The following is a 25,259-nucleotide window of genomic DNA, read 5'->3' as shown; positions in this document are numbered from 1 at the left end:
TGAGTGGATCTCCTAGAACTTCCCCTGATGGATTGACTTTACCTCTGTTTGTTGTCATGACAATGTTCAACCCCACCTATGTGTACCCCCACCCTTCATGAATTCTATGTAACTATGCTCTAAGGGGAAAGAAGAGACTTTGGACTTTGAGGACAAGAATATGAGAACTAGAAGGATGACAATGATGACTGGAAGTAGAGGACTATGAGACCACAGCAACAATTGTGGGGTATCTGGCGTCTGAAGGCTCCATGAGGCTGCTGATGCACTCGCCTCACAGTGCATTCACCTGCTGGCGGCACCATACTCCCTTCCCCCACCATTCTCTTTTAAGTATTTGTTTATTCTCTTGATTAAATAATGGCCTCTTTCAGGCAAGTTAACTAGTTCTGGAAAACGGAATGAAGACTCCAGCCTGATAAAACTGAAGCTGTAACTGTTTTAAGGTGCATCCTTAACGTTTTCCAAATCTCCTTGGAAAATAAACTGGTACTAAGTTACTAAAGAGATTTCATTGAATAATTTTCACGTGGGCTATTAAACATATAGAATGTGATTATAAAGATACAAATGTGTGTTTTAAATAATAGAGAGAGTGAGTGGAGACATCTTTTATTGTAGCACTGTAGCACTGTCCTCCTGTTTGTGGATTTGCAGGCACCAGTAATGTCTCACAACAAATGGTGAGACTTGTTACTCTTTTTGGCATATCGAATATGGCACAAGGGGCTTGCCAGGCTTTGCCGTGCAGACGAGATACTCTCGGTAGCGTGCCGAGCTCTCAGAGAGGGGCGGAGGATTCGAACCCGGGTCAGCAGCTTGCAAGGCAAACGCCCTGCCCACTGTGCTATGGCTCCAGAAATGGAATGAAGAAAAGTTCCAGAACGTAATGAATACAATAGAGTACATAGAAAGCTCGAGGATAGTAGTCCCAGAGAATACAATTGTAGCACATGCAAATTGTTATAAGGTTCTTAAAATTAAGTTTTATAGTCTGCTTCTACCTGAGTAAAATCTGAGTATAACTTCCCTTCTATGAAAGAAAAAAAATTATCCTGAACAATGGTGAGCTTTTTCAGATAATTGATCTCCCTCGAAAATAAAGATATACTTTATAAACATTATTTTATGTCAACATATCATCAGATCTTTAAATGTGTTGGTTTTGGAAAAATTGAATTATAGTTGTAATTTTGAAATCTTTGTGGCTTTGTATAAATATGTAAGTGAGTATTATTTTATAGTGATTTGTTTTTAAACTCTTAATACTTGTAAGGCAAAACTTTTTAGAAATAAAGATTTTTTTTATTAGTGAAACATGTTATGCTAAGGTTTCAGTTATACAATGATCGAGTACCCATGCCACCACCAGTGCCCATTCTCCACCCCCACCAATCCCAGTATCCCTCCCACCCACCCCCCATCCCCCATCCCACCATGCCTCTGTGTCAGGGCACTCCCTTTTCTTCTATCTCTTCTTTTGGTTGCTGTGGTCTGCAGAAGAGACATTGGGTGGCAATCATGTTTGGTCCATAGACTACTTTCAGCAGGAATCTCCCATCCTGGGCAGATCATCCCAACACCCTTTCTTTTGGTGCTCTTAAGTGAGTTTGCTCTGTGATCTCCTCTTGGACTTCCCTCGTGTGGGGCATCTCTCCGATACCACTGTGGGCTCCACTTGGACCGAGGGGCTGGCTGGTTCTCTGGATTGTCACTGCATTAAACTTGGTCACTCACCAGGGAGGCAGTATTCTGAATGCACCTGCTCGGCCGGGTTCTGCCCACGTTGCTGTGGAGTTTACACAAGGCAGATACAATCCACCAGAACCTACTGCTGTCACTCCTCAGTAGGAAATGGCCTTCTTCCACCAGTATGACAATAATAGCTGGGAATGATCACTCTGGACAGGATCTGAGGGTTAAAAATAGGCAAAGCGATATTCTTGGTAAACTTTCAGTATCAATATTGCAAACCACAATGCCCATAAGGAGAAAGAGAGGAGAGAGAGAGAGAGAGAGAGAGAGAGAGAGAGAGAGAGAGAGAGAGAGAGAAGAAAAACAAGAAAAACAATGCCATAGAGGAAGGCAAGGGCTGGGATGGGCTGATGGAAGGGAATCAGGAACCTGAGGACACTGGTGCTAGGAAATGTACACTGGTGAAGGGATGGGCGTTGGACTCAAATCCACTCATAAACAGTTTTGTAAGGGCCCACTCACAGTGTCTCAAAAAAAAATGGTCTTCTTCAAATGGGAGGAATCAACCTCCCTAACTTCAAACTCTACTAAAAACCAGTAACAATTAAAACAGCATGGTACTGGCACCAAGGCAGAGCTGCAGACAAATGGAACAGCATTGAATATACTGACATCTCCCCCCAAAAATATGATCATCTAATCTTTGATAAGGGAGCAAGAAATGTGAAGTGGAGCAAGGAAAGCCTCTTTAACAAAGTTTCCTGGAAAAACTGTACAGCTCCATGCAAAAAAAAAAATGGTTTCAGTTCTTTACCAAACACCATGTACAAAAGTAAGATCAAAATGGACTAAAGACCTCAACATCAGACTGCAATCCATAAGGTACGTTGAAGGCAAGGTAGGCAAAATCCTCCACTACATGGAAGCTAACGGTATCTACAAAGATGACATGCCACTGAACAAGTGAAAACAGAGATAGACAAATGGGACTATCTTGAACTAAGAAGCTTCTCCACTTAAAAGAAACAGTGACCAAAACAGAAAGATAGTCTACAGAATGGGAAAGGATATTTGCCCAATACCCATCTGACAAGGGGTTGATATCAAGGATATCCAAATTACTGGTCGAACTCCACAAGAAGAAAACATTCAACCCCATCCAAAAATGGGGCGATGAAATGAATAGAAACTTTCTCAAAGAAGAAATCCGAATGGCAAAAAAGCACATGAGAAAATGCTCTACATCATTAATCATCAGGGAGATGCAGATCAAAACCACAATGAGATACCATCTCACACCTCAGAGACTGGCCCACATTCAAAAGAACAAAAGCAACCGATGCTGGCGTGGATGTGGCGAGAAAGGGACACTCCTTCACTGTTGGTGGGAATGTCCACTGGTTCAGCCCTTCTGGACAACAGTATGGACGATTCTCAAAAAATTAGAAATTGAGCTCCCATTTGACCCAGCATTATCACTCCTGGGAATATATCCCGAGAGGCAAAAAAGTACAGTTGAAATGACATCTGTGCTTCTACGTTCATTGCTGCACTATTCACAATAGCCAAAATCTGGAAAAAACCCGAGGGCCCGAAAACAAATGACTGGTTACAAAAACTTTGGTACATCTAGACAATGGAGTACTCGGTAGCTTTTAGAAAAGATGTCACTCTCACTGTCACTCTCTTCCTGTTGTTCATCAATTAGGTCAAGCGGGTCCAGTAAGGTCTCCATTGTGAGACTTCTTGTTACCGTGTCTGGCATATCAATACATCACAGGTAGCTTGCCAGGCTTTACCGTGTGGGAGAGATACCCTCAGTAGCTTGCCGGGTTCTCTGAGAGGGGTTGGAGGAATTGAACCCGGTTTGGCACGGCTGGCGGCTTGCAAGGCCCTACTGCTGTGCTATCATTCCAGTCCTATATAATACATAACACATATTTTATATATACTAGCACTGTAGGACTCTCCTCCCATTGTTCATCAATTTGCTCGAGAGGGCCCCTTCACATCTCCATTGTGAGGCTTGTTGTGACTGTCTTTGGCATATCCAATAGGTCACGGTAGCCTGCCAGGCTTTGCGGAGCCTGTGAGATACTCTTGGAAGCTTGCCAGGCTCTCCAGGAGGGTCGAAAGAATCGAACCTGTTCAGCACGGTTGGCCGCATGCAAAGCAAACACCCTACCCACTGTGCTAATATAATTATCTATTATAATAATATATTATATCACGGTCACAGTCCTCCCGTTATTCATCGGTTTGCTCGAGCGGGACCCGTAACATCTCCATCGTGAGACTTGTTCTTACTGTGTTTGGCATATTGAATACGTCATGCGGAGCTCGCCAGGCTTTACCGCGTGGGAGAGATACACTTGGTAGCTTGCCAGGCTCTCTGAGAGGGGAGGAGGAATCGAACCTGGCTCGGCCAGGCCAGCTGTACACAAGGCAAAAGCCCTACCACTGAGCTATCCCTCCAGCCCAATATAATAAAATAATAAGAATATCATAAAGATGTAATTTCATAGATTGCATCTGAGCAGAGACACATGCACCATCAATAACTGCAACGCTGAATGTCTCTGAGGTACAGTCCCGACTCCGGCTACTCTCCAAGGGCTCAGTCTACCGCTGCCTTTGCCTCTACCTGACTGCCCCGTGCCAGGGCCCCCCACAGGGCTCGCAGCACACACACCCCTCAGGGTAACATCACTGACAGTTGGGGTGAAGCCCAGGCCTGTGCTCTGTCCTCAGAGCCCAGCAGAGGGTCACCTGACCCACGAGTAGCCAATCAGTGGGCTCGGTGTGATGACGTTCAGCCAATCACGTTCTCCAGGGACCAGGTGGCATCCTGCGGGAGAGTGGGGGTTGAGGGAGGGGGCCGTGGGACAGAGACCCCAGGAGGCCTGTGCAGGACGCCTTGGGGAGAAGCAGAAGCCCTGGGCGGGAGCAGGGGGAGCTACAGAGGAGAGCTGAGAGATGGGAGAACTGAGAAAACGGGCGCATCCTGCAGGGGGAGCAGGAGCAGCGGGCACCAGAAGCCGCACCGGGTCACAGCCGCTCGGACACACAACGCTGGCCACGGGCCCTGCGTCCTGTTCCTGCCCATCGGAATGGGCCCGTCCTGGTGCGTCTGTGAAAGGAACCACATCCTGCAAGAGAAACACTGACAAAGACGCCGACCCCGGAGTCGACCCCTTCATTAAAGCTCTGTCTGCCAGCAGGGAGGGGCAGCGGGGGTAGCATTGGGCCAGTGGGGACATTTCTGCTACCCAACAGTGGCCTGGGCCTAGTCAGTTCAGAGTCCCCTGAGGAGAGAGAGCGGTCGCCTTGTCACAGGGATCCGAGTTCCACCAGGGCCGCTCTCCTGGCCCAGCTGGAACCCTTCCCCCCGGAGGCGCCCCCATCCCTGTGGCCTGGGAGGGAGCCCTAGAAACATTAGGGATCACACACTGGGGTCCAGATGGGCTGCAGGGCCCCCACCTGCACAACCTTAAATGAGCCCTAAAGGGTCCAACAGGGTGACCGAGAGGCCAGACCCAACCTCCTTGGCAAGGCCAGACGGTTGGGTTCGAAGTTCTTACCTCTTTCCATTTCCCGCATCGTAGTCCCTCAAACATCACTGATTCCCATACCAAGACTATCAACCAGCTCCTCAAGGGGATCCTCCTCCTGCAGCAGGATGAAGAGGGTCATAATCTGGGGCTCTGACATCACACACATTCCCACAGAGGTCACCCAGGAGGGACCAGCTGACCCGTGTCCTCTGTAGCAGAACCCCAGGGGAGCAGGGAGACCTGGAGGGGCTCCCAAGGGGGCCGGACACTCGGGAGAAGGAGACGCTGCCCAGCGGGGAGCAGGAGAGGGAGAAGAGTTGTGGGTGTCCGCTGTGGACACTAAGGAGGGACATGCGGGCCTGGGGCTGGCACAGGCAGAGCAAACTGACAGGGGGCGCTGTGGGGAAGGGGAAGTGCCAGGAAGTCTAGGTCTGGGCTGGCCATCAGGAGCTGGGAAGAGAGAGGGATGATGAGGTATGAAAAACAATCCTATCCTGATGCTCAGCCCCGTGCAACCCCCCACCAGTGCTCAGGCTCATCTGCTTAACGAGGCACGATACAGCTTTTTCCTCCAAAGGCGAAGCTTTCACAGTAATTATCCCCTGGGTGTCACCGGAAGGGGATTCTGGAGTAGGAAGTGAATCCTGGCGGGAGTGGGGACCCTTCCTGGTGCAGGAGGGACAGAGGATGTTCCCTGTGTGGGCACGCTCAGCAGAGAAGCTGTCACCCTGAGGTTGCCTGACCGCCCAGCAATCTTCTTCATATATCTCCTGTGTCCTACTTCACCAATTTCACCAGGGGAAAACTGAAGTCACTGTCTAAAAGACTCACCCAAAGCCACTCCGTGATGATTCTGAGATGCTCAGTTAGACGGCCACAACGGCCTTCAACGAGAGGGAATAAACACTGCAAACACAGACCAAAGAGAATATTGTAAGGCAAACACAGAGCAGATGTCGGTTGCACTGGGCATTTAACTCAGGAGAGAGAAGAATCCAACCCCACTCCAGCTGTAAAAGGAAAAGTTTCAGGGGTGAAGGCAGTTGCCTCAAGGGTGAGGCCTGATGTGCTCCAGCACCACAAATAAAGGGGGCCTATGCCCCAGTGCTCGTTTTGTATGTGCGTGTGTGTGTGTGTGTCTGTGTGTATATGTGTGAGTGAGTGTGCTCACAAGAAGCTCCACCAGACAAGCTCACAGGAGTTTCAGCACCACAATTCATCAGAGTGACGTGAGAAATCACACAGGTTGGGCCATCACCGTGCTATGCCCTGGACATCCAGGTACCCAAACATCCTCAGTCACTGGCTGAGCCCCATCCTGGGCTCCACATTTCCAAAATTTCTCATCACTGCACAAACAACCCCCCTTTTCCTTGTCCCCCTCCTCTTTACAAGGAGCCCTATGCCCTTTTGTGGTGTCCACAGTGTGGGATCTTAGGGGTCAGTAGTTGGACAACAGCAGGGAGGACTAAGGGGAGCTGCCTCTATGCTCAGGACCCAAACCGCTCCCCTCCAACTCCTCTACTCCTGTTTTCTCTCCTGTCCACACTCAGTATTGCTCTGGTGCCCCTGAGGTGCCCAGGTACAGCCCAGGATCTCCCGTATGCCAGGCATGTGCTCTGCCTCTTCACCCACCCCCCAGCCCCTCCTCTGCCCAATCCTCACAGCCCCCATCCTCTGCGTTCAAGGATCTCTGTCAAGTGTCAGACTCCCCTAAGAATAGGCTCCACCTCCACTGTGGGGTAGCCTCTCCCTGACGCCTCCAGTTAAGTCCAGGCCTTTGTGGCTGGTGCATAGCATCACATACCATCTATCATGCAGCCTCTAGCCTGAGTGAACAGATGCTGAGCACGGTGAGCCTCAGTTTCTCGATCCGTGAAATGGGTGATAGAACCTGCTTCTCACCAGAGATAAGTAGAGCTCAGCTTCATCTTCATCTTAAGAAGCTGAGCTGGTGTCGCGTCATCTCCCACCCCAACTGTGACTTTGGAGGGTGCACAGAGGCTCTCTGTCCAGTAATGCCCAATCACCCCCTGGCCAGTAAAATCAGATGGGACAAGGCTTAGGATGGGGACATGGTTGGGAAAAGGGACACACCTGAGCATGAGAGGAAACTTCATAGCGGAGCTCCATGGCAAATTTTTCACAATTCAGATCGAAGTGGCTGTAGGGCCTCTCCTTCCCCACCAGTGCCAAGGCCATTCGGGCAATCACCGCAGGAGGCCTTGCTGTGAGCATCCAGTCATGCTTGTTATTGACCCGGAACTCACAGCCGGCTGCCACCTCTGACAGCAGCTCCTTCTTCACCACAGCTTTGGGTAGCATGTCTGACAGAGACATGACAATCTTCGGTCCTGATTTCCTAAAGTCTGTGGGTCACAGGAGAGGACTCAGTGGTCACCCTGCACAAACCCACGGAGTCCACCCTCCCACAACTAGGTCACCCCATGGCCCCTGTCCCCACAGAAGGGATGAGCCCAGAAGGTCTACCCCTTCTGACTCTTACCCAAGATAGGGTCCCCCGAACCTGGGCCTCTGGCGAAGGCTTCAGAGTCCCCGGAATCTCTTCCCCTTATATCTTTTCTAAGGGGCAGACGGAGCTGGGTGGAACCTGGGTCTCCCACTTGGCCATGCCCTCCTCCCTGATCCAAGCCTCAATTCACTGCAGGTTCTGAAGGATAGCCCGGAAATTCTTACAATGCCCCAAGACAGATGTTGCTGAAATTGTCACAGGAAGGTGGGTGACATGAGCACAGGTGGCCGATGCTGGCTACTGGTCCCAGCGCACCACCCACTTACTTGTGGTCAGTCACCACCCGTGCAATGCCCTGAGCCCCAGCTGGGAGACCTCAGCAGGCTAAGGTGGAAAATCCAGGGCAGATGATGTCCAAACTGCAATGTAGCACTGAAGCACTGTCCTCCCGTTGTTCATATATTTGCTAGAGCATGCCCAGTAACATTGTGAGACTTGTCGTTACTGTGTTTGGCATATCGAATATATCACAGGTAGCTTGCCAGGCTTCTGCCACGTGGGAGAGATACTCTCGGTAGCTTGCCAAGCTCTCTGAGCGGGGTGGAGGAATCTAACTTGGGTCGGCGGGCTGGCCATGTGCAAGGCAAACTACCTATCCATTGTGCTATCGCACCAGCCCGTCCAAACTCTGTATTATCAAATTCCTGATTCTCTTCTAAAGCCCCCCCAGTAGCCCAATGTCTGGTTCAGCTGCTCTAGTGGGTGTCTGTGTGGGAGGGTGGTTTCGGCTGTTCTTCACCATTGATCATCACCAAAGGGCAATTCAACACCGTGTCTGCTTCGGCTTTTCCAGCTGCAGGAGCAGGGAGGGGTGCAGGAGACTCCGAGGGTAGCATCGGGCCCTCCAGCATCTCTCCCAGCCAGAAGGGGAGGCTGCAGGCAGGAGAGGAACCTGGGCACTGAGTTGGGCAGGGAGACACTGGGGCTCAGCAGTAGACTTCGTGTCCCTCATGAGACAGCCTGGTCTGTGGTGGGACACCCTAGTAATATTCTGGGTTCTGGAGATGAGACCTTGGAGGGGCGCTGCTTAGCATGCTCTGGCTGGATTCCATCCAGGTGCCACTTGGTCTTCGAGCAATACAGGGTGTGGACAGGCACCACCAGCACTGCAAGGCCTGAGGAGCACCACAGACTCTATCCTGGGAGGAACCCAGGACAGGGAGGACATGAACTGATGGTGGGACCTCAACGCTTCCTGAGGATTATTCCGGAAGACTCCCTAAAGTTTACACCCAGATTCATTTGTGGGTATGTGTGGAAAAACACCCAAACTGCAACCTGCCTCAATTTTTCTGACCCTCAGTTTTCTCCTTCAGACCTCCCCTCTGGAATTTCTCGCTACTGAAGATTAGCAGGTGATGGCTATCAGGGAATAGCACTTGTCATTGTGGCCTCAGTGCTATTCCCATGGCCAGGTCTACAGGGGGACCCGCACAGTGTGTCACCCATACCAACAGTCATGTCAGCACATCCTCAAGAGAGGCCCCGTGCTTACCTAGGTTAGTCAGATGGACCACGTAACTGTCTCCCACATACACGGCCCAGTGGTCATATTCCAGCGAGTGATTGTTGAATTTCCCACCACGGAAAAACTCAATCAGGTCTCCAAATATGGGCTTACGACAAAATATCCTCTGCAAAAGAAAAAGGGACAGAGGGAGGTGGGTCTTTGACAGGGAACATTCTAGAGCATTCTCCATCCACCACAAATATAAGGAGATAGGCCCAGGTGAGAAGCCTTGTGTGCCCATCTGCAGGAAGTAAGAAGAACGGGGCTCCCGTCACCTTAGAGAGGTGATCAAAGTCCCTTCAGAGGGGCTTAGAGAGACGATCAGCGCCACAGGTCTTCAGAGTGTCCCGAGACAGTACATGCACTGGGGGCAATAGTGCACCTTCCCCTGGGCGGCCGGGTGACCAGAACAGTCTCAGTAACTGCTGGCTCCTTGCTGGGCTTCTTATTTCCAAAGGTGTGGCTCAAGCCAATGTGAAACTGACCTCCACTGCAGGGCTGCCTCTCCCTGACCCCTCTACAGACATCAAGGCCTTTGTGGAAGCTGCTCTGGAGTCAGATCCCAACTACAGGGCAAGTGCCAGAGTGTGGATGATACCTGGACAACTGCGGGCCTTGGTTTCTCTATCTGTGAAGTGGGTGAGAAAATTTACTTTTGAGTAGTGGGTCCAGCTCAGCCCCACGTGCTTAGTCCATGCTGGTGCCCCTCCACCTCCCACCCAGATGGTGACATTTGGGAAGGGGTACAGTGTCCTGTGTCTGTCAGGCTCATGCTGAGAAGTGTTAGTCCAGAACAATCAGTGTGGAAAATGCTGTGGACGGGGGCAATGGTTGAGAACACCCTCTTCGGAGATGGGTTCTCCGTAGCGCAACTCCGTGGCAAAGTGCTCACAGTTCTTCTCGCTGAAACTGTAGGGCCACTCCTGCCCCACCAGGTCAGAGGCTATTTGGACGATGTTCTGAGGAGATCTCACTCGGCGCTTACCATCGTGTTTGTTATTGACCCGGTACATGCACCCCATGACCACCTCCGACAGCAGCTGCTTCTTCACCACGGATTGGGTGTCTTGGACAGACGCCGCCAAAGTCGATTTCACAGTCGGAATCTTAGTATCTGTGGGATCACAAGAGGGGACTTGGGGTTAACCCTGCACAATCACAGGGAGTCCACCAGCCCAAGAAGTCATCCCGGGACCCCTGACCCATAGAGGGGATGACCCCAGAAGGGCTGACACCTGTCTGCTCCACTCACACCGGGGCCCACTGGGTCTACCTCTGTCAAAGCTTTTGGAGTCCCCAGAGACTCATCCCCTCATTTCTTTTCTAAGCGACAGAGAGAAGCTGTGCGGAACCCTGGTCTCCCACACGAACATGCCCTCCTCCCTGACCCAGCCCCTCCCCACCCATTCCTGGTTCTGAAGCAGAGCCTGGGAGTCCTTTAAATGCCCCAACGTGGATGTTGCTGGAATTGTCTCATGAAGGTGGGAGACACGGCACAGAGCCAAGCTGGCCGAAACTGGCAACTGGCTCAGGCCATCATCCAACTGCCAGCCCACCCCTAGGCACTTCTCCTTGAGTTTCAGAGTGTCCAGTTAAGTGGAGAGAGAGATGCAGGGACACCCAGAGTCAGCAGGGCATTGCGCCTTCTGTGACCCTGTGGCAGTGCTGAGTGTTAGGGAGCCCCTGCTTCCTGTCCCCTGTCCCTGCAGATCAGCAGCTACAGAGGACAGTGGGTTTGGGAAGGGCAGTGTCCCCAGAACATGTGATGACTGACTCCCCACTCTCTAAATGGACGTGTCCACAGCCTGTCTAGGAACTTCTGGCTACAGAAGATCAGCTGTTGTTGGTCCTACAGTGGACAGCCCTGGTCATGCGGCCTCAGTGCTGTGCCTGCTGGCCCGGCCTGCAGGGAGACCAGCACAGTGTGAACCGAACCCACAGTCACCTCAGCCCATCCTCTATAGAGACCCCATCCTTACCAATGCCAGCCAGTGAGACCACATAATCATCTCCCATATACACGCCCCAGTGCTCTAAACCACCGTTGGAAATCTCAATCAGGTCTCCAGGTTTGGGCTCAGGACCGACTCTATTCTGCAGACAAAAAACAGAGACAAAAAGAGGAGAGTCCTTTACAGGGACGGTTCTAGAACATTCTATATCTTCCAGACCTGCTAGGAGCAAGGTCAGTTGCTGAATCCTGCTGTTCTCTGCAGCAAATGGGTGGAGGGGACTCCATCACCAGGAGAGAAGAGATCCCCTGTCCTGAGGTTTCGGAGCTGGGGAGAGGGGGACAGGGTCCCCAGAGGAGCCATGAGAGGGGCTCCCAGGGAGGGGTGCACAGTGGACGGGTGCCCCCTCCCTGCACGGAGCAGGTCTGTGTCAGCGACTGAGGTCTGGTCTGGTATCTGGTAGGAGGTCTAGATACTCACCCAGGCCATCGTCCTCCCCATCTGCTGGTCCCGGGTGACCTCATGTTCTGACCCCCAGACCACCGTGAGGAAGCTAAGCTCAGCCCTTGCCCACATGGCCTTACTCCGGGGAGTCAGAGCTGCCCACACAGAGGAGGGGACCCAGGGTCAGGAAGGGCAGGAGCCTGTCAGCCTCTCCCTCGGAGAGACACCAAGACTGTATCTGAGTGTTTTCCCCCGTACACCCGAGACCCCCCCACCCCCTTCCCCCCACAATCACAGGGGCGAGCCTGAGACAGCTGCAATCTGGGTCCAGGCAAGAGGCAGACAGGGGATCCCAGGGGGAGCTGGAGAGCTTGGGGGGCGGGGCTGTGCCCCTGTGTTGTGGCAAGAGCTGGGAGAATGTGCTCTGGTCCACTGCAGAATGGGAACCCCTTGACAGGAGTCTCTGGGGGTTCCCTGGGTCTGGCCACACCTGCTGCCGCTGCCTCAGCTGAGCCGGGTGCCCTGAGCAGGGCCTGTGCTGCCCACTGAGGTCTTGGGAAAAATGATGGACTAAGGCCAGGGGTCAGAATCAATATCAGGGCGGCAGAAAGACGGAGGGTGCATCTCAGCTCCTGGACAAAGTAACCCCCTTTTGTTGCTCTTAATATAAAGAGTCTCTGGAGAGTTCGTGAGACCATTGTTCCTCTCAGTGAGATTCGCTGCTTTGGGTACAGCCCTTTGTGACCTTTGGTACACTCCAAGGATGTGTGTGTGTGTGTGTGTGTGTGTATGTATGTGTGTGTGTGATCACAACACTCCTTCAGAGGAGCTAGAGACGGTCATCAGCACAGTTCCTCAGAGTAACCCAAGACAGCACACGGGCTGGGGCAGCACTGTGCTGTCCCCTGGGCATTCGGGTGCCCAGGACAGTCTCAGAAACTGCCTGGCTCCTTCCTGGGCTCCTCATTCCCCAAGGTGTGGGTTCCCATTGGTCTCATAACTATTCTCCAGGGCCTTCTTCCTCCTTATAGGGGTCCCGTGCCCACTTAGAATGTCCCTAGTGAGGGGTCGGGGTAAGCATCCTGGACACCAGCAGGCAGGACCCAGGGGAGCTGCCTCTGCGCAGACAAGACACACCTCCCGGGGGCGCCCTCAGCCTCTCTCCCTTTGGAGATGGCCACTGGGAGTCAGAATTTGTCAGTGACTGACAAGTTGCTTTTGGTCAACAATGTCAGCGTTTCCCGAAGAGACAGGGAGGCTCACCTGACCCTGGTGGACAATAGTGCACATTGGACTGTACATGACCGGCAGACACTGAGCCTGAGCGCAGGGCAAGGGGATAGCCAAGCTGTGGGCAGTGCCTGTGGCCCAAACTGCCTCCTCTGCCGGGTCAGGCTCCCTCCAACTCCTCCACTCCTGTTTTCTCTCCTGCTCACACCTTGTATTGCTCTGTCTGCCCCTGAAGTGCCTGGGGTGCAGTCCAGGGTATCCCACAGGCCAGACATGTGCCCTACCTCTTCACCCACAGCCTGGCCTCTCCTTTGTCCAACCTGACAGCCCCTGTTCCCTGGCACTCGGCTCCCTGCCAGGGTCAGGCTCAAGCCAATGTGAAACTGGTCTCCACTGTGGGGCTGCCTCTCCCTGACTCCCTCTATGGTATCAGGCCTCTGTGGTAGCTTCCCTGGAGTCAGATCCCACCCGCAGGGCAAGTGCTAGACTGTGGATGATACCTGGACCACTGTGGGCCTCAGTTTCTCTATCTGTGAAGTGGGTGAGAAAATTTGCTTCTGAGTAGTGGGTCCAGCTCAGCCCCATGTGCTGAGCCCATGCTGTTGCCCCTCCACCTCCCACCCAGACGGTGACATTTGAGAAGGGGGACGGTGGCTTCTGTCTGTCCGGCTCATGCCTGGATGTCTGTCTGGTCCATCACAGGGAGTGGGGACACTGCAGGGGACGGGGGCAATGGTTGAGGACGCACCTGGTCGGAGATGGTGTCTACGTAGCGCAGCTGCATGACGAAGCGCTCACAGTTCTCCTTGGTGAAGCTGTAGGGCAACTCCTGCCCCACCAGTTTTAACGCATTTTGGACGATGTCCTCACGAAACTGCACTTGGCGCTGACCATCGTGTTTGTTATTGATCCACCACAAGCAATTTCTCATTGAAACTCTCAGGCACACCTTCTTCACCACGGTTTTGATGTCCAGGGCATCCATCTCCATGATCTTCTCCATAGACAGAATCTTAGTGTCTATGTGGTCACAAGAGAGAACTCAGAGTCAACCCTGCACAATCCAAGGGAGTCCTTAACCCCAGAGTCAGCAGGTCATTGCTCCTTCCATGACCCTGTGGAAGTGCTGAGTTTTGGGGGAGCCCCTACTTCCTGTCCCCTGTCCCTGCAGATGAGCATCCACAGAGGAGACTGGGCACGGGAGGGCTGTGTCCTGAGACAGGGGCTGAGTGAACCCCACCCTCTAACTGAACGTCTCCACAGCCTTCCAGTCAGTGCAAGAACTTCTGACTACAGAAGAACAGCAGTTTATGGGTCTACAGGGGGCAGCCCTGGTCATGCGGCCTCAGTGCTGTGCCTGCTGGCCCGGCCTGCAGGGAGACCAGCACAGTGTGAACCGAACCCACAGTCACCTCAGCCCATCCTCTATAGAGACCCCATCCTTACCAATGCCAGCCAGTGAGACCACATAATCATCTCCCATATACACGCCCCAGTGCTCTAAACCACCGTTGGAAATCTCAATCAGGTCTCCAGGTTTGGGCTCAGGACCGACTCTATTCTGCAGACAAAAAACAGAGACAAAAAGAGGAGAGTCCTTTACAGGGACAGTACTAGAACATTCTACATCCTCCAAACCTGCAAGAAACAAGGTCAGTTGCTGATTGCCACTGTTCTCCTCTGTAATGAATGAGAGGAGGGGACTCCCACACCAGAGAAAACTCCCCCTGATGGGGTTACTGGGCTAGGAATGAGCCTGAGGAGACAGAGGTGACAGGGTCCCCAGAGGAGCCAGGAGAGAGGCTGAGAGGGAGGGATGCACAGTGGGCTCGAGCCCCCTCCCTGCACGGAACAGGTCTGTGTCAGTGAGGAAGGCCTCTGCACCAGGAGGTCTAGTCGCTCCCCCAGGCTGTTGTCACCCCCATCTGCTGTGCCCTGGGTGACCTCGTGTTCCGAACCCCAGGCCAGCCTGCGGATACTGAGCTCAGCCCCTGCCCGCATGGGCCTCACTCCCGGAAGTCAGAGCTGCCCCCACAGAGGAGGGGACTCAGGGTCAGGAGCTTGCAAGACCATTTCCCAGGAGCGACGCCGAGACTGTATCTGAGTTTTTCCCCCGTGCACCCCGAGACCCCCACAATCACAGAGGCCAGCCAGGAGGCAGCTGCAATCTGTGTCCAAGCAAGAGGCAGATGGGGGAGCCCAGCGGGAGCTGGAGAGCTTGAGGGGCTGTGCCCCCGTGGAGCGGCAGGAGCAGGGAGACTATGCCCTGGTTCCCTGCAGAATGGGGGCCCCTTTCCAGGAGTCTCTGGGGGTGCCCTGGGTCTGGCCACATCTGCTGCCACTGTCTCAGCTGAGCCGGGTGCCCTAAGCAGGGGCTGCGCTATCCATTGAGTCCTTGGGAGAAATGGTGGACTAAGGCCTTTGATCAGAGGTCAGATCAATTTGGGGGCGGCAAAAAGATGGAGCGAGGACCTCGGCCCCTGTACAAATTAGCCTGAATTTGTTGCTTTTTAAATAAAGTGTCTTGGGGGTATGGTGCCTCCAGCAGGTCAGTCTGTACCTGTGAGGCGAGTGCATCAGCAGCCTGATGGCACCGTCAGACTTTCAGATACCCCAAAATTGCTGCTGTGTCTTTGGCCAGACCCTAAAAACTTGGGGAAAACTTTTCCAAGAAAGCAAACGGCCAAAAGTTAGGTATGTGGGAGACACACCCACAAACCACCTCTGGCTTAGCTATATAATTGGAGGTATGGCCTCTCTGCTTCCTGATTGAACTGCTTAATGGCCATGATCCCAGAGACTCAGAAAGGAATCTCAGAACCCAAAGGCTTTTGGCAGAAATGTGTCCTGTTCCTGCAGTAGGTTACTGGTGCTGGGCCACCCCAGGTGGGAATAGTTTTCGTGCCTAGGCCTGTTCCCCTTGGCGGCCCAGTAACCGCCATCCTCCAGAGGCCACTGGACAGTCAGGTATGGGCCTGCAGTGATGAGACATGTGGGGCCTCACCAGATGGGGGTGGAACTGGCCCTTTCCTCCCCATCCCAACGAGACGCCCGAGTCGCTGCCTACAAATGTCCTCTCTGGCTCCTGATCAAGCTAATTAATGGCCATGATCCCAGAGACTCAAAAACAAATTTTGAAACCCAGCGGCTTTTAGCAGAAATGCATCCAGATTGCATACAAGGTGGCCGCTGCTTCATAGCTTATTGGAAAGCCAGGTATGAGCTGGCGGTGATGGGGCAACTGCAGTCTCATGGGAAGGGGGCGCTGTACCGGCTCATCCTTCATGCCCTACCCAGGTCAGGAGTTGCCCCCCACAAGTGGTTCTCCAGCACGGCCATGGCTCCAGAGGCAAAAGGACTTAATCCAGAGCCCAACAGCTTGTGGCAGAAAAGTGAATGGACCATGCGTTAAACTACTGTACCATGGCTCCCTGGGAGGGAAAGGGCCGGCAGCAAGGTGGCCACCGCCTCAGAACTTATTGGAAAGCCAGGTATGAGCTGGCGTTGACGGGGCAACTGCAGTCTCATGGGAAGGGGGGCAGTACTGGCTCATCCTTCACGCCCTACTGAGATCACAAGTTGCCCCCATGAGTGGCTATCCAGCACAGCCATAACACCAGACGCACAGAAACCAATCTCGTAATTATCTGGCTCTTTGTAGAAATCCAAAATCGCGAGGCCGCTATTGCTGCCACACAATATTAGATGATTCTCATAACTAGCTATTGAAAACAAAGTATTTCACAATGCTTTTTCAGCAATTCTGATTGTTGGGGGGGGACTCTAAACAATAATGGTACATTTTTTGTCAAAATAATGAATGTAATCAATGTAGAGAAGAGTTAAGTGGAAATCATCTGTCTCACAGGAAGGGTGGGAGGGGTTGGGGTTCTTGGTGGTGAAAAATGAGTACTGGTGATGGGAGAGGTGTTTGATCATTGTATGACTGGGACTTACACCTGAAAGCTTAGTAACTTTTCCCACAGTGAATCAATAAATATAAGAAGAAAAAAATTAAATTATGGGAAAAAAAAGTGTCTTTGGAGATGTTCCGAGACCATTGTTTTTCTCGGTGAGATTCGCTGCTGTAGGTTCAGCCTTTGGTGACCTCTGGTGCACTCCAGGTGTGTGTGTGTGTGTGTGTGTGTGTGTCTGTGTGTGTGTGTGACCAAAACACCCCTTCAGGTGAACTCCAAGAGACTGTCATACCACAGTTTGTCATATTGGCCTGAGACAGCACAGGGCTGGGCAGCGCTGTGCCGTCTCCTGGGCATCCGGTTGCCCAGAACAGTCTCAGTAACTGCCTGAGTTTCTTCCTGGGCTCCTCATTCCCAGAAGTGTGGTTCCCTCGGTCACATCCCCTTTCTCCAGGGTCTTCCACCTCCTTACAGGGGTCCCTTTGCCCACTTAGAGTGTCTCTCTTGAGGGATCTCAAAGGATCCGCATACTGGACATCAGCACGGAGGACCCAGGGGAGCTGCTTCTGTGCAGACAGGATCCACCTCCAGGGGGCGCCCTCAGCCTCTATTCCCCTGGAGATGGCCACTGGGAGTCGGACCTTGTCAGTGACTGAGTAGTTGGTTTAGTTCAACACTGTCAGCTTTTCCCGAAGAGACGGGGAGGCTGCTGATCTGACCCTGGGGGAAAACTGTGCCCAGTGAAGGAGATACTAACCAGCAGACACTAAGCCTGTGCATGGGCAAGGAGATGCCCGAGCTGTGGGCAGGGCCTGTGGCCCAAACTGCACCCTCTTCTGGGTCACACTCCCCCCAACTCCTCTAGTCCTGTTTTCTCTCCTGCCCACACCTAGTATTGCTCTGCCTGCCCCTGAGGTGCCCGGGTGGAGCCCAGGGTCTCCTGCATGCCAGGCATGTGCTCTGTCTCTTTACCCACAGCTTGGCCCCTCCTCTGCCCAATTCTCACAGCCACCATTCCCTGGGCTCTCGGTTCCCTGGCCACGGTCAGGCTCAAGCCAAAGTGAAATTGCCTCCACTTTGAGCTGCCTCTCCCCTACCCATCCAGGGTCATCAGGGTCTGTGTGGAAGGTGCCCTGAAGTCATATCCCACCAATAGGGCAAGGCTAGAGTGTTGACGATACCTTGAACACTGTGGGCCTATGTTTTTCCATCTGTGTAGTGGGAGAGAGAACCTGCTTCTCATCAGTGGGTCCAGCTCCACCCTGTCTCAGATCAGGAGCTGGTGCTCTTCCACCTCCCACCCTGATGGTGACATCTGGGGAGGGGACAGTGGCTCTGTCTATCCGGCTCATGGCCAGATGTCTGTCCAGGTAGGCATGGTCAGTGGGGACACTGCTTGGGATGAGGGCACGGGCAGAGAACGCACCTGCTCACAGATGGGTTCCCCGTAGCGCAGCTCTATGGCGAAGTGCTCACTGTTCACCTGGGTGAGTCTGTAGGGCCACTCCTTCCCAACCAGCGCCAAGGCCATCTGGACGATATTCTCAGGAGATCGCACTCGGCGCTTACCATCGTGTTTGTTGTTGACCCAGTACTCGAACCCCGCAGCCACCTTGGCCAGATGTTCTTTTTTCACCATGAATCGGGTGCCCTGGACATTTGCTGCCATGCTCGATTCCACACCCTGAGTCTCATACTCTATGGGATCACAAGAGAGGACTCAGGATTAATCCTGTACTGCCCCAGGAAGTCCACCAGCCCGAGTAAGTCAAGCCATGCCATAATTCCCCACAGAGGGGATGATCTCAGAAAGACTGACATCCCCAACTCCAACCCACAACGGGACCCACTGGACCTCGATCTCTGGTGAAGGCTTTGGAGTCCCCAGACTCTCTTCCCCTCATTTCTTTTCTAAGGGACAGAGGGAAGCTGGGAGGAAACTGGGTCTCCCACACGGCCATGCCCTCCTCCCTGAGCCAGGCTCCACTCACTGCTGGTACTGAAGCAGAGTCTGGGAGTTCTTCAAATGCCCTGACTGGATGTTGCAGGAACTGTCACATGAAGCTGGGTGACACGGGCACAGAGCCAACGTGGCCGAAACTGGCTCCTCGTCCCAGACCACCATCCAACTAGCTTGTGTCCAGTCACCAACCAAGCACCACCCTGTGAGGTCTCAGCAGGCCCAGGCGGAAGGTCCAGGGCAGGAGATGTCCACATTCCCCAGGGTCAAGTTCCCCGATTCTTTCTAAAGACACCACAGGAGAACAGCTGGGCTGGTGCCAGTGTCTGGCTCAGCTGCTCTAGGGGCTGTCTGTGCGGGAGGGGGATTCCACTGTCCTTCACCATTGAGTTTCACCAAAAGGGTAATTCCACACTGTCAGGCCTGACTCCCTCAGGCTACAGGAGGGTCAGGTCCAAGGAGAGCCCAGAGGAGAGAATTGGCTCCTGCTGGGATTTCACCTGGCCATCAGGGGAGTTGCAGGCACAAGAGGACCATGGGCAGCGAGTTTGGGCAAGAAGGCATGGGGCCAGCAGTAGAGTCTGCACCCCTCATGAGGCAGCCATAGCCTCTCCCGGGACACCCTAGAAATATTCTGGGTTCTGGAAATGAACCGTTGGTTGGGGCGCAGGCTCGGCATGCACTGACCCGGGTTCCTTATTGGCACCACATGGTCTGGACAAAAGCTGGGTGTGGCCAGAGCACTGCAGGGTCTGAGCAGCGCCAGAGCCTCGGGCCCAGAGGTGCCCCGGAGCAGAGGGGCTGGAGAATTGTGGGGAGGACTCAGGTCTCCTGGGCACAGATCCAGAAGGCCCCCTGAAATTTATACCAAGGATTCATTCTTATGCATAAAAACACAGCCTGGTCTTCATTGCTGCCTCAATATTTCTGACCTCACATTTCCCCTTCAGATCATCTACTGCATAGTCTTCTGACTATTTTCCTAACCCCTCCCCACTCCCCTCTCTCCCCACCATCCAGGCTCCCAAGCATCCCCACATCTCTCCCTTCTTCTCATCCTGACCTGCCCAATGTGCTCCTTGTCTCTCCTGTAGGGGGCGCGCTACTCCTAGAGAGATTCTAGACCAAAGGGAGTAGCGTGGGGGCTTCTTACCTGCCCTCCCAGGAAATGAAAATCTATGTATGCAAAAACAAAAGAACCTTATGTGGAAATATTGATTGGGGATCCACTAACAAGGTAAAAACTCTAAGCCAAGATGCTAAAAAGAGGGGGCTGGCTTCACCCTGCCAAGGCCACCCCTACCTGCTCTCTTGCCAGCCCACCCCTGGGAGCTTCTCATTGAACTTCAGAGGGTGTAGGTCAGAGGAGAGACGGGACACAGGGACACCCACCATCACCAGGGCCATGCAGGTTCCGTGGCCTCGTGGTAGTGTGTTGGGAGAGCCCTGCTTTCTGTCCTTCCAGCCCCTAGATAAGCAGTTACAGAGGAGATTGGGTGTGGGAAGTACTATGTCCCCAACAGGGACAGGGTGATCCCTAATTTCGAATGGGACGTGTCCATAGCCTGTCCAGGAACTTCCGTCTACAGGTGATCAACAGCCAATGGACCTACAAGGGACAGCCCTGGTCATGTGGCATCGGTGCTGTGCCTGCTCTCCAGGCCTGCAGCGGAGACCCACACAGTGTGAATCAAACCCACAGTCACCTCAGCCCATCCTCTACAGAGACCCTGTCTTTACCGTCGACAGTCAAATGGACCACAGAATTAGGTCCCACACACACAGCCCAATGCTTGAAACAACCGCTGGTCATCTCAATCATGTCTCCAGGTTTGGGCTCAGGACCGATCAACTGTAAAAGACAAAGAGAGAGAAAAAAGTGAGTACGTGCAGGGAAGGTTCTAGAACATTCTACAACCACCATACCTACACAGACCCCAGCCCAACCATAGATGAAGGCCATTTACCCTGCAGGAATTGAAGAGGTGGAAGCTCCCCTCACCAAAAGAGAAGCCCACCTTCTCCTGGAGTTTCTGGACAGGGATAGAGCCTATGGGGACAGAGGGACAGGGTCCCCAGAGGACACACAGGGAGGGGTTCATGGTGGGTGAGAGTCCCCTCCCTGCAGGGAGCAGGTCTGTGTCAGTGAGGGAGGCCTGGTTACCAGGAGGTCTAGACGCTCCCTCAGACCATTGTTCCCCCCATCTCCTGGTCCCAGGTGACTTTGTGTTCCGACCCCTAGGACAGCCTGCGAAAATGAGCTCAGCCCCTGCCCACATGGGCCTCACTCCCGGGAGTCAGAGTTGCCCCCACAGTGGAGGGGACTCAGGGTCAGGAAGTGCAGGAACCTTTCAGCCCTCCCCCAGTAGAGACGCCGAGGCTGTATCTGAGTGTTTCTTCCACGCACTCCGAGACCCCCACATACAGGGGCCAGCCCGGGGCAGCTGCAATCTGGGCCAGGCACGAGGCAGAAGGGGTGCCCAAGGAGAGCTGGAGAGCTTGGGGGGCTGTGCCCTTGGGGAGCAGCAGGAGCAGGGAGACTGTGTCCTGGTGCCTGCAGAATGGGGGCGCCTTCATAGGAATTTCTGGGGAAGCCCCTGCTCTTGCCATACCTGCTGCCACTGCCTCAGCTGAGCCAGGTGCCCTGATCAGGGGCTGCGCTGCTGGGGGTGGGGAGGCGCTGCCCACTGAGACTCAGGGGGAAAAAAACGATGGAAGAAGACCTTTGACCCAAGGGCTTTGTGTCAACATTAGGGCGGCAAAAAGATGGCGCGAGCACCCCGACCCTGCACTAGGATCAGCGCCATGTTTCTGAAGTTAAAATAAGGGGCTCTGGAGACTTACTGAGGCCATTCTCCTCTCGGTGAGATTCGCTGCCTGTGGTTCAGACTTCGTTGCACTGCAGAGTTTTCTTTTTCCTCAACCGTGCCCCGGTGTACCTGTGTCATAAATGAGGCTCATTAAAGTTGACACCAAAACTGCTATGCTCCCCCCAGGCAAGGTCGTGACAGGCAGATGCAGATACTCAGGGGTTAAACAGAGGATACTTCAGGGTGCAAGGTCAGAGTGTACAGGGGAGGAGGGTGAGTCAGAGCGGAGGCAAAGCGGGGCTCAGGCAGAGCATGTGCGTGGGTGGTATGGAGGGCGGCAGACAGGAAGGGTGCAGGAGGCCCAGACCCAGCAGAATCCTGCCGGACCTGAGTGGAGACACTGAACAACTAGGGTCAGAGGAACAGAGCCCCAACCCCATCCTCAGAGACATGCGCCAGGGTCCCCTATCCGACCCCCTCACAGGCTTATGCCCGAACTCCGGAGCGGGGTTGCTGCAGGGAAATGGCTGGTTCTGGAGCCCGAGATGGAGCAGAGGCCTAGACCTCCGCCCTCAGGCTGGGACCAGGGCTTCCTCAGGGATTGGGAAGGGAGGAAACAGGGCACGAAGGGGAGAGGGTGGGGCAGGGGACGGCGGGGCAGAGGCTGGCACAAGGGACTGGAGGAGTAGCAGTTGAACCCCAAGGCCTGCAGGTGACAAGGTTCTTTGATGAAATCACTGGCCGAGCTTGTCAGTAAGGAGCACAGCTGACCCTGGCGCAGGCTGCCCCTCACGCCGTGACCAACAGAGGGGACACCCGTTCTTTCTCTCAGGGACAGGCACCTGTTGTCCCTAAGCCCACAGGCCATGGGGACGTTTCTTAGCTCTGGGGTGAAGGTGTGAAGAAGTGACAGCTCGGTGAGGACCAGATGGGTTCCCTGGTGCCTGTGTACTTGAACCCCACATGGAAAGAGAGCTGCCTGCTTCCCGGTTGTCAGGAGAGACCAGGCCCTCACCCCTCAGGCCTATACCCCAGAAACACACACCCAGACCCAGCGGAAACCCAAACTCAGTCCTGCCTGGTGAGGAGGGAGATGGCTGCTCTCAGGTGACACCCCACCAGACCCCAAGTTCTCTCCTATGCCCCCCCTACAGCAGAGAACCCTCCTGCAGAGACTCCCCCCTAGCAGAGACCCCCACAAGTTGAACCCTACAGGATTGACCCCCACAGCAGAATCCCTTCACAGCCTTCACAGCTGCAGGGGACCTGCCCTTGGTGAACAGGCTGAGGCAGGGTCTCCCTGGAGGATTAAGACTGTGAGATGGAAATGAGAGACAGAGCAGGGGTGCAGCGCTGGGTTCCGGACCTGTTGTGACTGCCTTTCACTCTCCACGCACAGATTTCCAAACCAGTGATTATTAGGGAAAGGGCTGAGTCCCTCCTTCTCATGTTCCTGAGAGCAACTTCCCTTTTCTGCCTTTGCCTCACCCCAACCTCTCTTTAACCAGGAAAGGACCCGTTCTTCATCTGTGACAAGAGCTGTCCACCTTAGGTGACCAGCATTTATAGTGTGGGAGACTCAGAGGCGGGGGTGGGGGGTGGGTCCCAGCATCAGGCTGTTTGTTGAAATGTCTGTAATGATTCCAGACCAGGAAGGATGGGGAAATGACAAGAAACACACAAAGGGTGACAAGACACACGAAGGACAGTGACAAGAAAAAGAAAACCCAAAGTGAAAACACAGAATTGCTTAGAGATTAAATCCATCCATGATATGGTAGTGAGAAGGTCCTACGCCATATGAAATTCCTTGAACCCCTCCAGGACATGCGGAAGTGCTGACCCCAAAGGCCTTTGGGCACCCCTGCAGGTCTGGACTCTGGAAGCAAATCGGAAACTATCTAGAAGGGCGGGGTGTGGGTGGGGACACATGCAGGAACCCCGGATGCTCCCTGGGACACGCATGTTTCTCCCCACCTCCAATCCACCCCCAAACACCGAGCCCCGAGCACTACTGGGCATGGCCCATAAACCCAAAGAAAAATATCCCATCACATGGGGGCCAGAGGCCCAGCTCAGGGGTGGCAGCTATGTTAGCCCTTCAAGGCTCTGAGTCAATCCTGGGCCCTGGGTGGCCCTGAGCACTGCTGGGAGCAGGCCCTCATACAGTGGGATCACAACTTCCACAATAAAAACGACCCCACATCCCAGGCTCGGAGCACACCTTCTAAGGTGCCTTTCCTGGGTGCAAACAGTTGGACCCTAGTGTGAGGGAGGCAGGGCAATGGGGAGAGGAAGCACTTCCTGTGCCCGAGCATGTTGAGGAGGTCTAGCCTGAGGCTCACTTCTGGCACTTTTAATTGATGGTTCTGGAAACCAGGACACTTTGAGCTCCCACTTATGATGGGTTTCCAGAAGTTGCTGTTTGTCTATAGCGAAGGTTCTAGACTCCCCAAGGGTCAAGTCCCTCAGCTCTGGGCCGTCACAGCCCAGATCCGCCTCCTGCATTTGGAGACTTGGGGTCACTCACTCTTCCTTCTGCCAGCTGGTTGCAAAGTTTCAGTAGGAGCTTTCAGGGGTGCTGGGGCAGGTCAGGGGGATCCTGTTTCTGAGGCAGGAGCAGAGCAGCTGAGGGGGGACTGCGGGGTGCAAGAACCAAAGAAGGACGCCCTGTTCGGTGTAGGGGCAGGGCCCGCTCTCCTGACTCTACCCCTTGGATCATCTTTCTGGGCCCATCCCAGTGTGTCCCATTGACACAGAGCAGGGACATAGGTGGGGGATGGGGGTCCTCCCTGAGCCGCCATCTTGCTGCACCCAGGCCAAGCAGCTCCGGCACCATCACCCCTAGGAACGTCCCCACAGTCCCCACTCACTGAACTGCCCCATGGGGGTCGTGTGACTGTGGGGTCTCAGGCAATGCCCCTGGCCCAGGACGTGGTGCCGCGCAGACCCTTGGTTCCGGGAACGATGGTGTCCGAGGCGTTAGAGGCCAACCCCAGAGCTTCTCTGAGGCCTTGAATATCAGCTGGAGCCACGGCCAACTCACTGCTGACCCTGCCACAGCAGCGACTCACCCGGACACTCTCTCCTGCCCGCCCGAACCCGCCATTTCTAACGGCACAATTTTCGCACACTTACCAAAGTCGCTTTCCCTCCTAGCAGATATCAAGAAGGAGGAGGAGGAGGAGGAGGAGAAGGAGGGGAGGAGGAGGAGGAGGTGATGGAGGAGGAAGAGGAGGTGATGGAGGAGGAGGAGGAGGAGGAGAAAGAGAAGGAGGAGGAGGAGAAGAATAAGGAGAACGAGAAGAAGAACGAGAAGGAGAAGGAAAAGAGAGAAGAAAAGTTTTAGTGTGCAAACAAGGTGGGACGTGGAAACTCCTCTTAGAAGAGACGCTTTTCTGCCACCAGTAAGTAAGTCACACCAGGATTCTCTCGAGGGTAAAGTCCCGACGTCCAGCTAAATATTCTCCAGGCGCCCGGATGGACACTGACCCTGCCCCTATCCAGGCTAACCCACCAGCAGCTAATCAGCGGGCGCTGCGTGGACACGCTCAGCCAATCACGTTCACTTGGGAACCTCGCGGGAGCCTGTGGGTGAGTGGGGGGGTGGGAGGTGGGCGGGGGCAGTTGGACAAAGACCCGGAAGGCCTGTGC

The 25,259-nt window shown here is 53.9% G+C and overlaps 1 protein-coding gene and 1 long non-coding RNA gene across 2 annotated transcripts; both read right to left on the bottom strand.

Moving 5' to 3' along the window:
* Positions 1-1,449: 1,449 nt before the first annotated feature.
* LOC130039924 (uncharacterized) lies at positions 1,450-7,446 on the bottom strand. The gene is made up of 4 exons (XR_008794955.1): positions 7,347-7,446; positions 6,081-6,155; positions 5,277-5,364; positions 1,450-1,912 (listed from the first exon to the last, which is right to left on the bottom strand). It is a non-coding gene; the product is annotated as an uncharacterized LOC130039924 (long non-coding RNA).
* A 2,643-nt stretch (positions 7,447-10,089) lies between these two features.
* Positions 10,090-24,491, bottom strand: LOC130039686 (uncharacterized). The gene is made up of 8 exons (XM_056131558.1): positions 24,479-24,491; positions 20,763-20,845; positions 20,536-20,647; positions 18,262-18,533; positions 14,365-14,479; positions 13,667-13,938; positions 11,272-11,386; positions 10,090-10,406 (listed from the first exon to the last, which is right to left on the bottom strand). The coding sequence occupies exons 1-8, from the start codon at positions 24,489-24,491 to the stop codon at positions 10,090-10,092; spliced, it is 1,299 nt and encodes a 432-aa protein (XP_055987533.1).
* Positions 24,492-25,259: the final 768 nt, after the last annotated feature.

This window comes from Sorex fumeus, unplaced genomic scaffold, assembly GCF_029834395.1.
Source record: "Sorex fumeus unplaced genomic scaffold, SorFum_2.1 ptg000093l, whole genome shotgun sequence".
Lineage (NCBI taxonomy): Eukaryota > Metazoa > Chordata > Mammalia > Eulipotyphla > Soricidae > Sorex > Sorex fumeus.
This window is presented reverse-complemented; position numbering and strand designations above follow the sequence as displayed.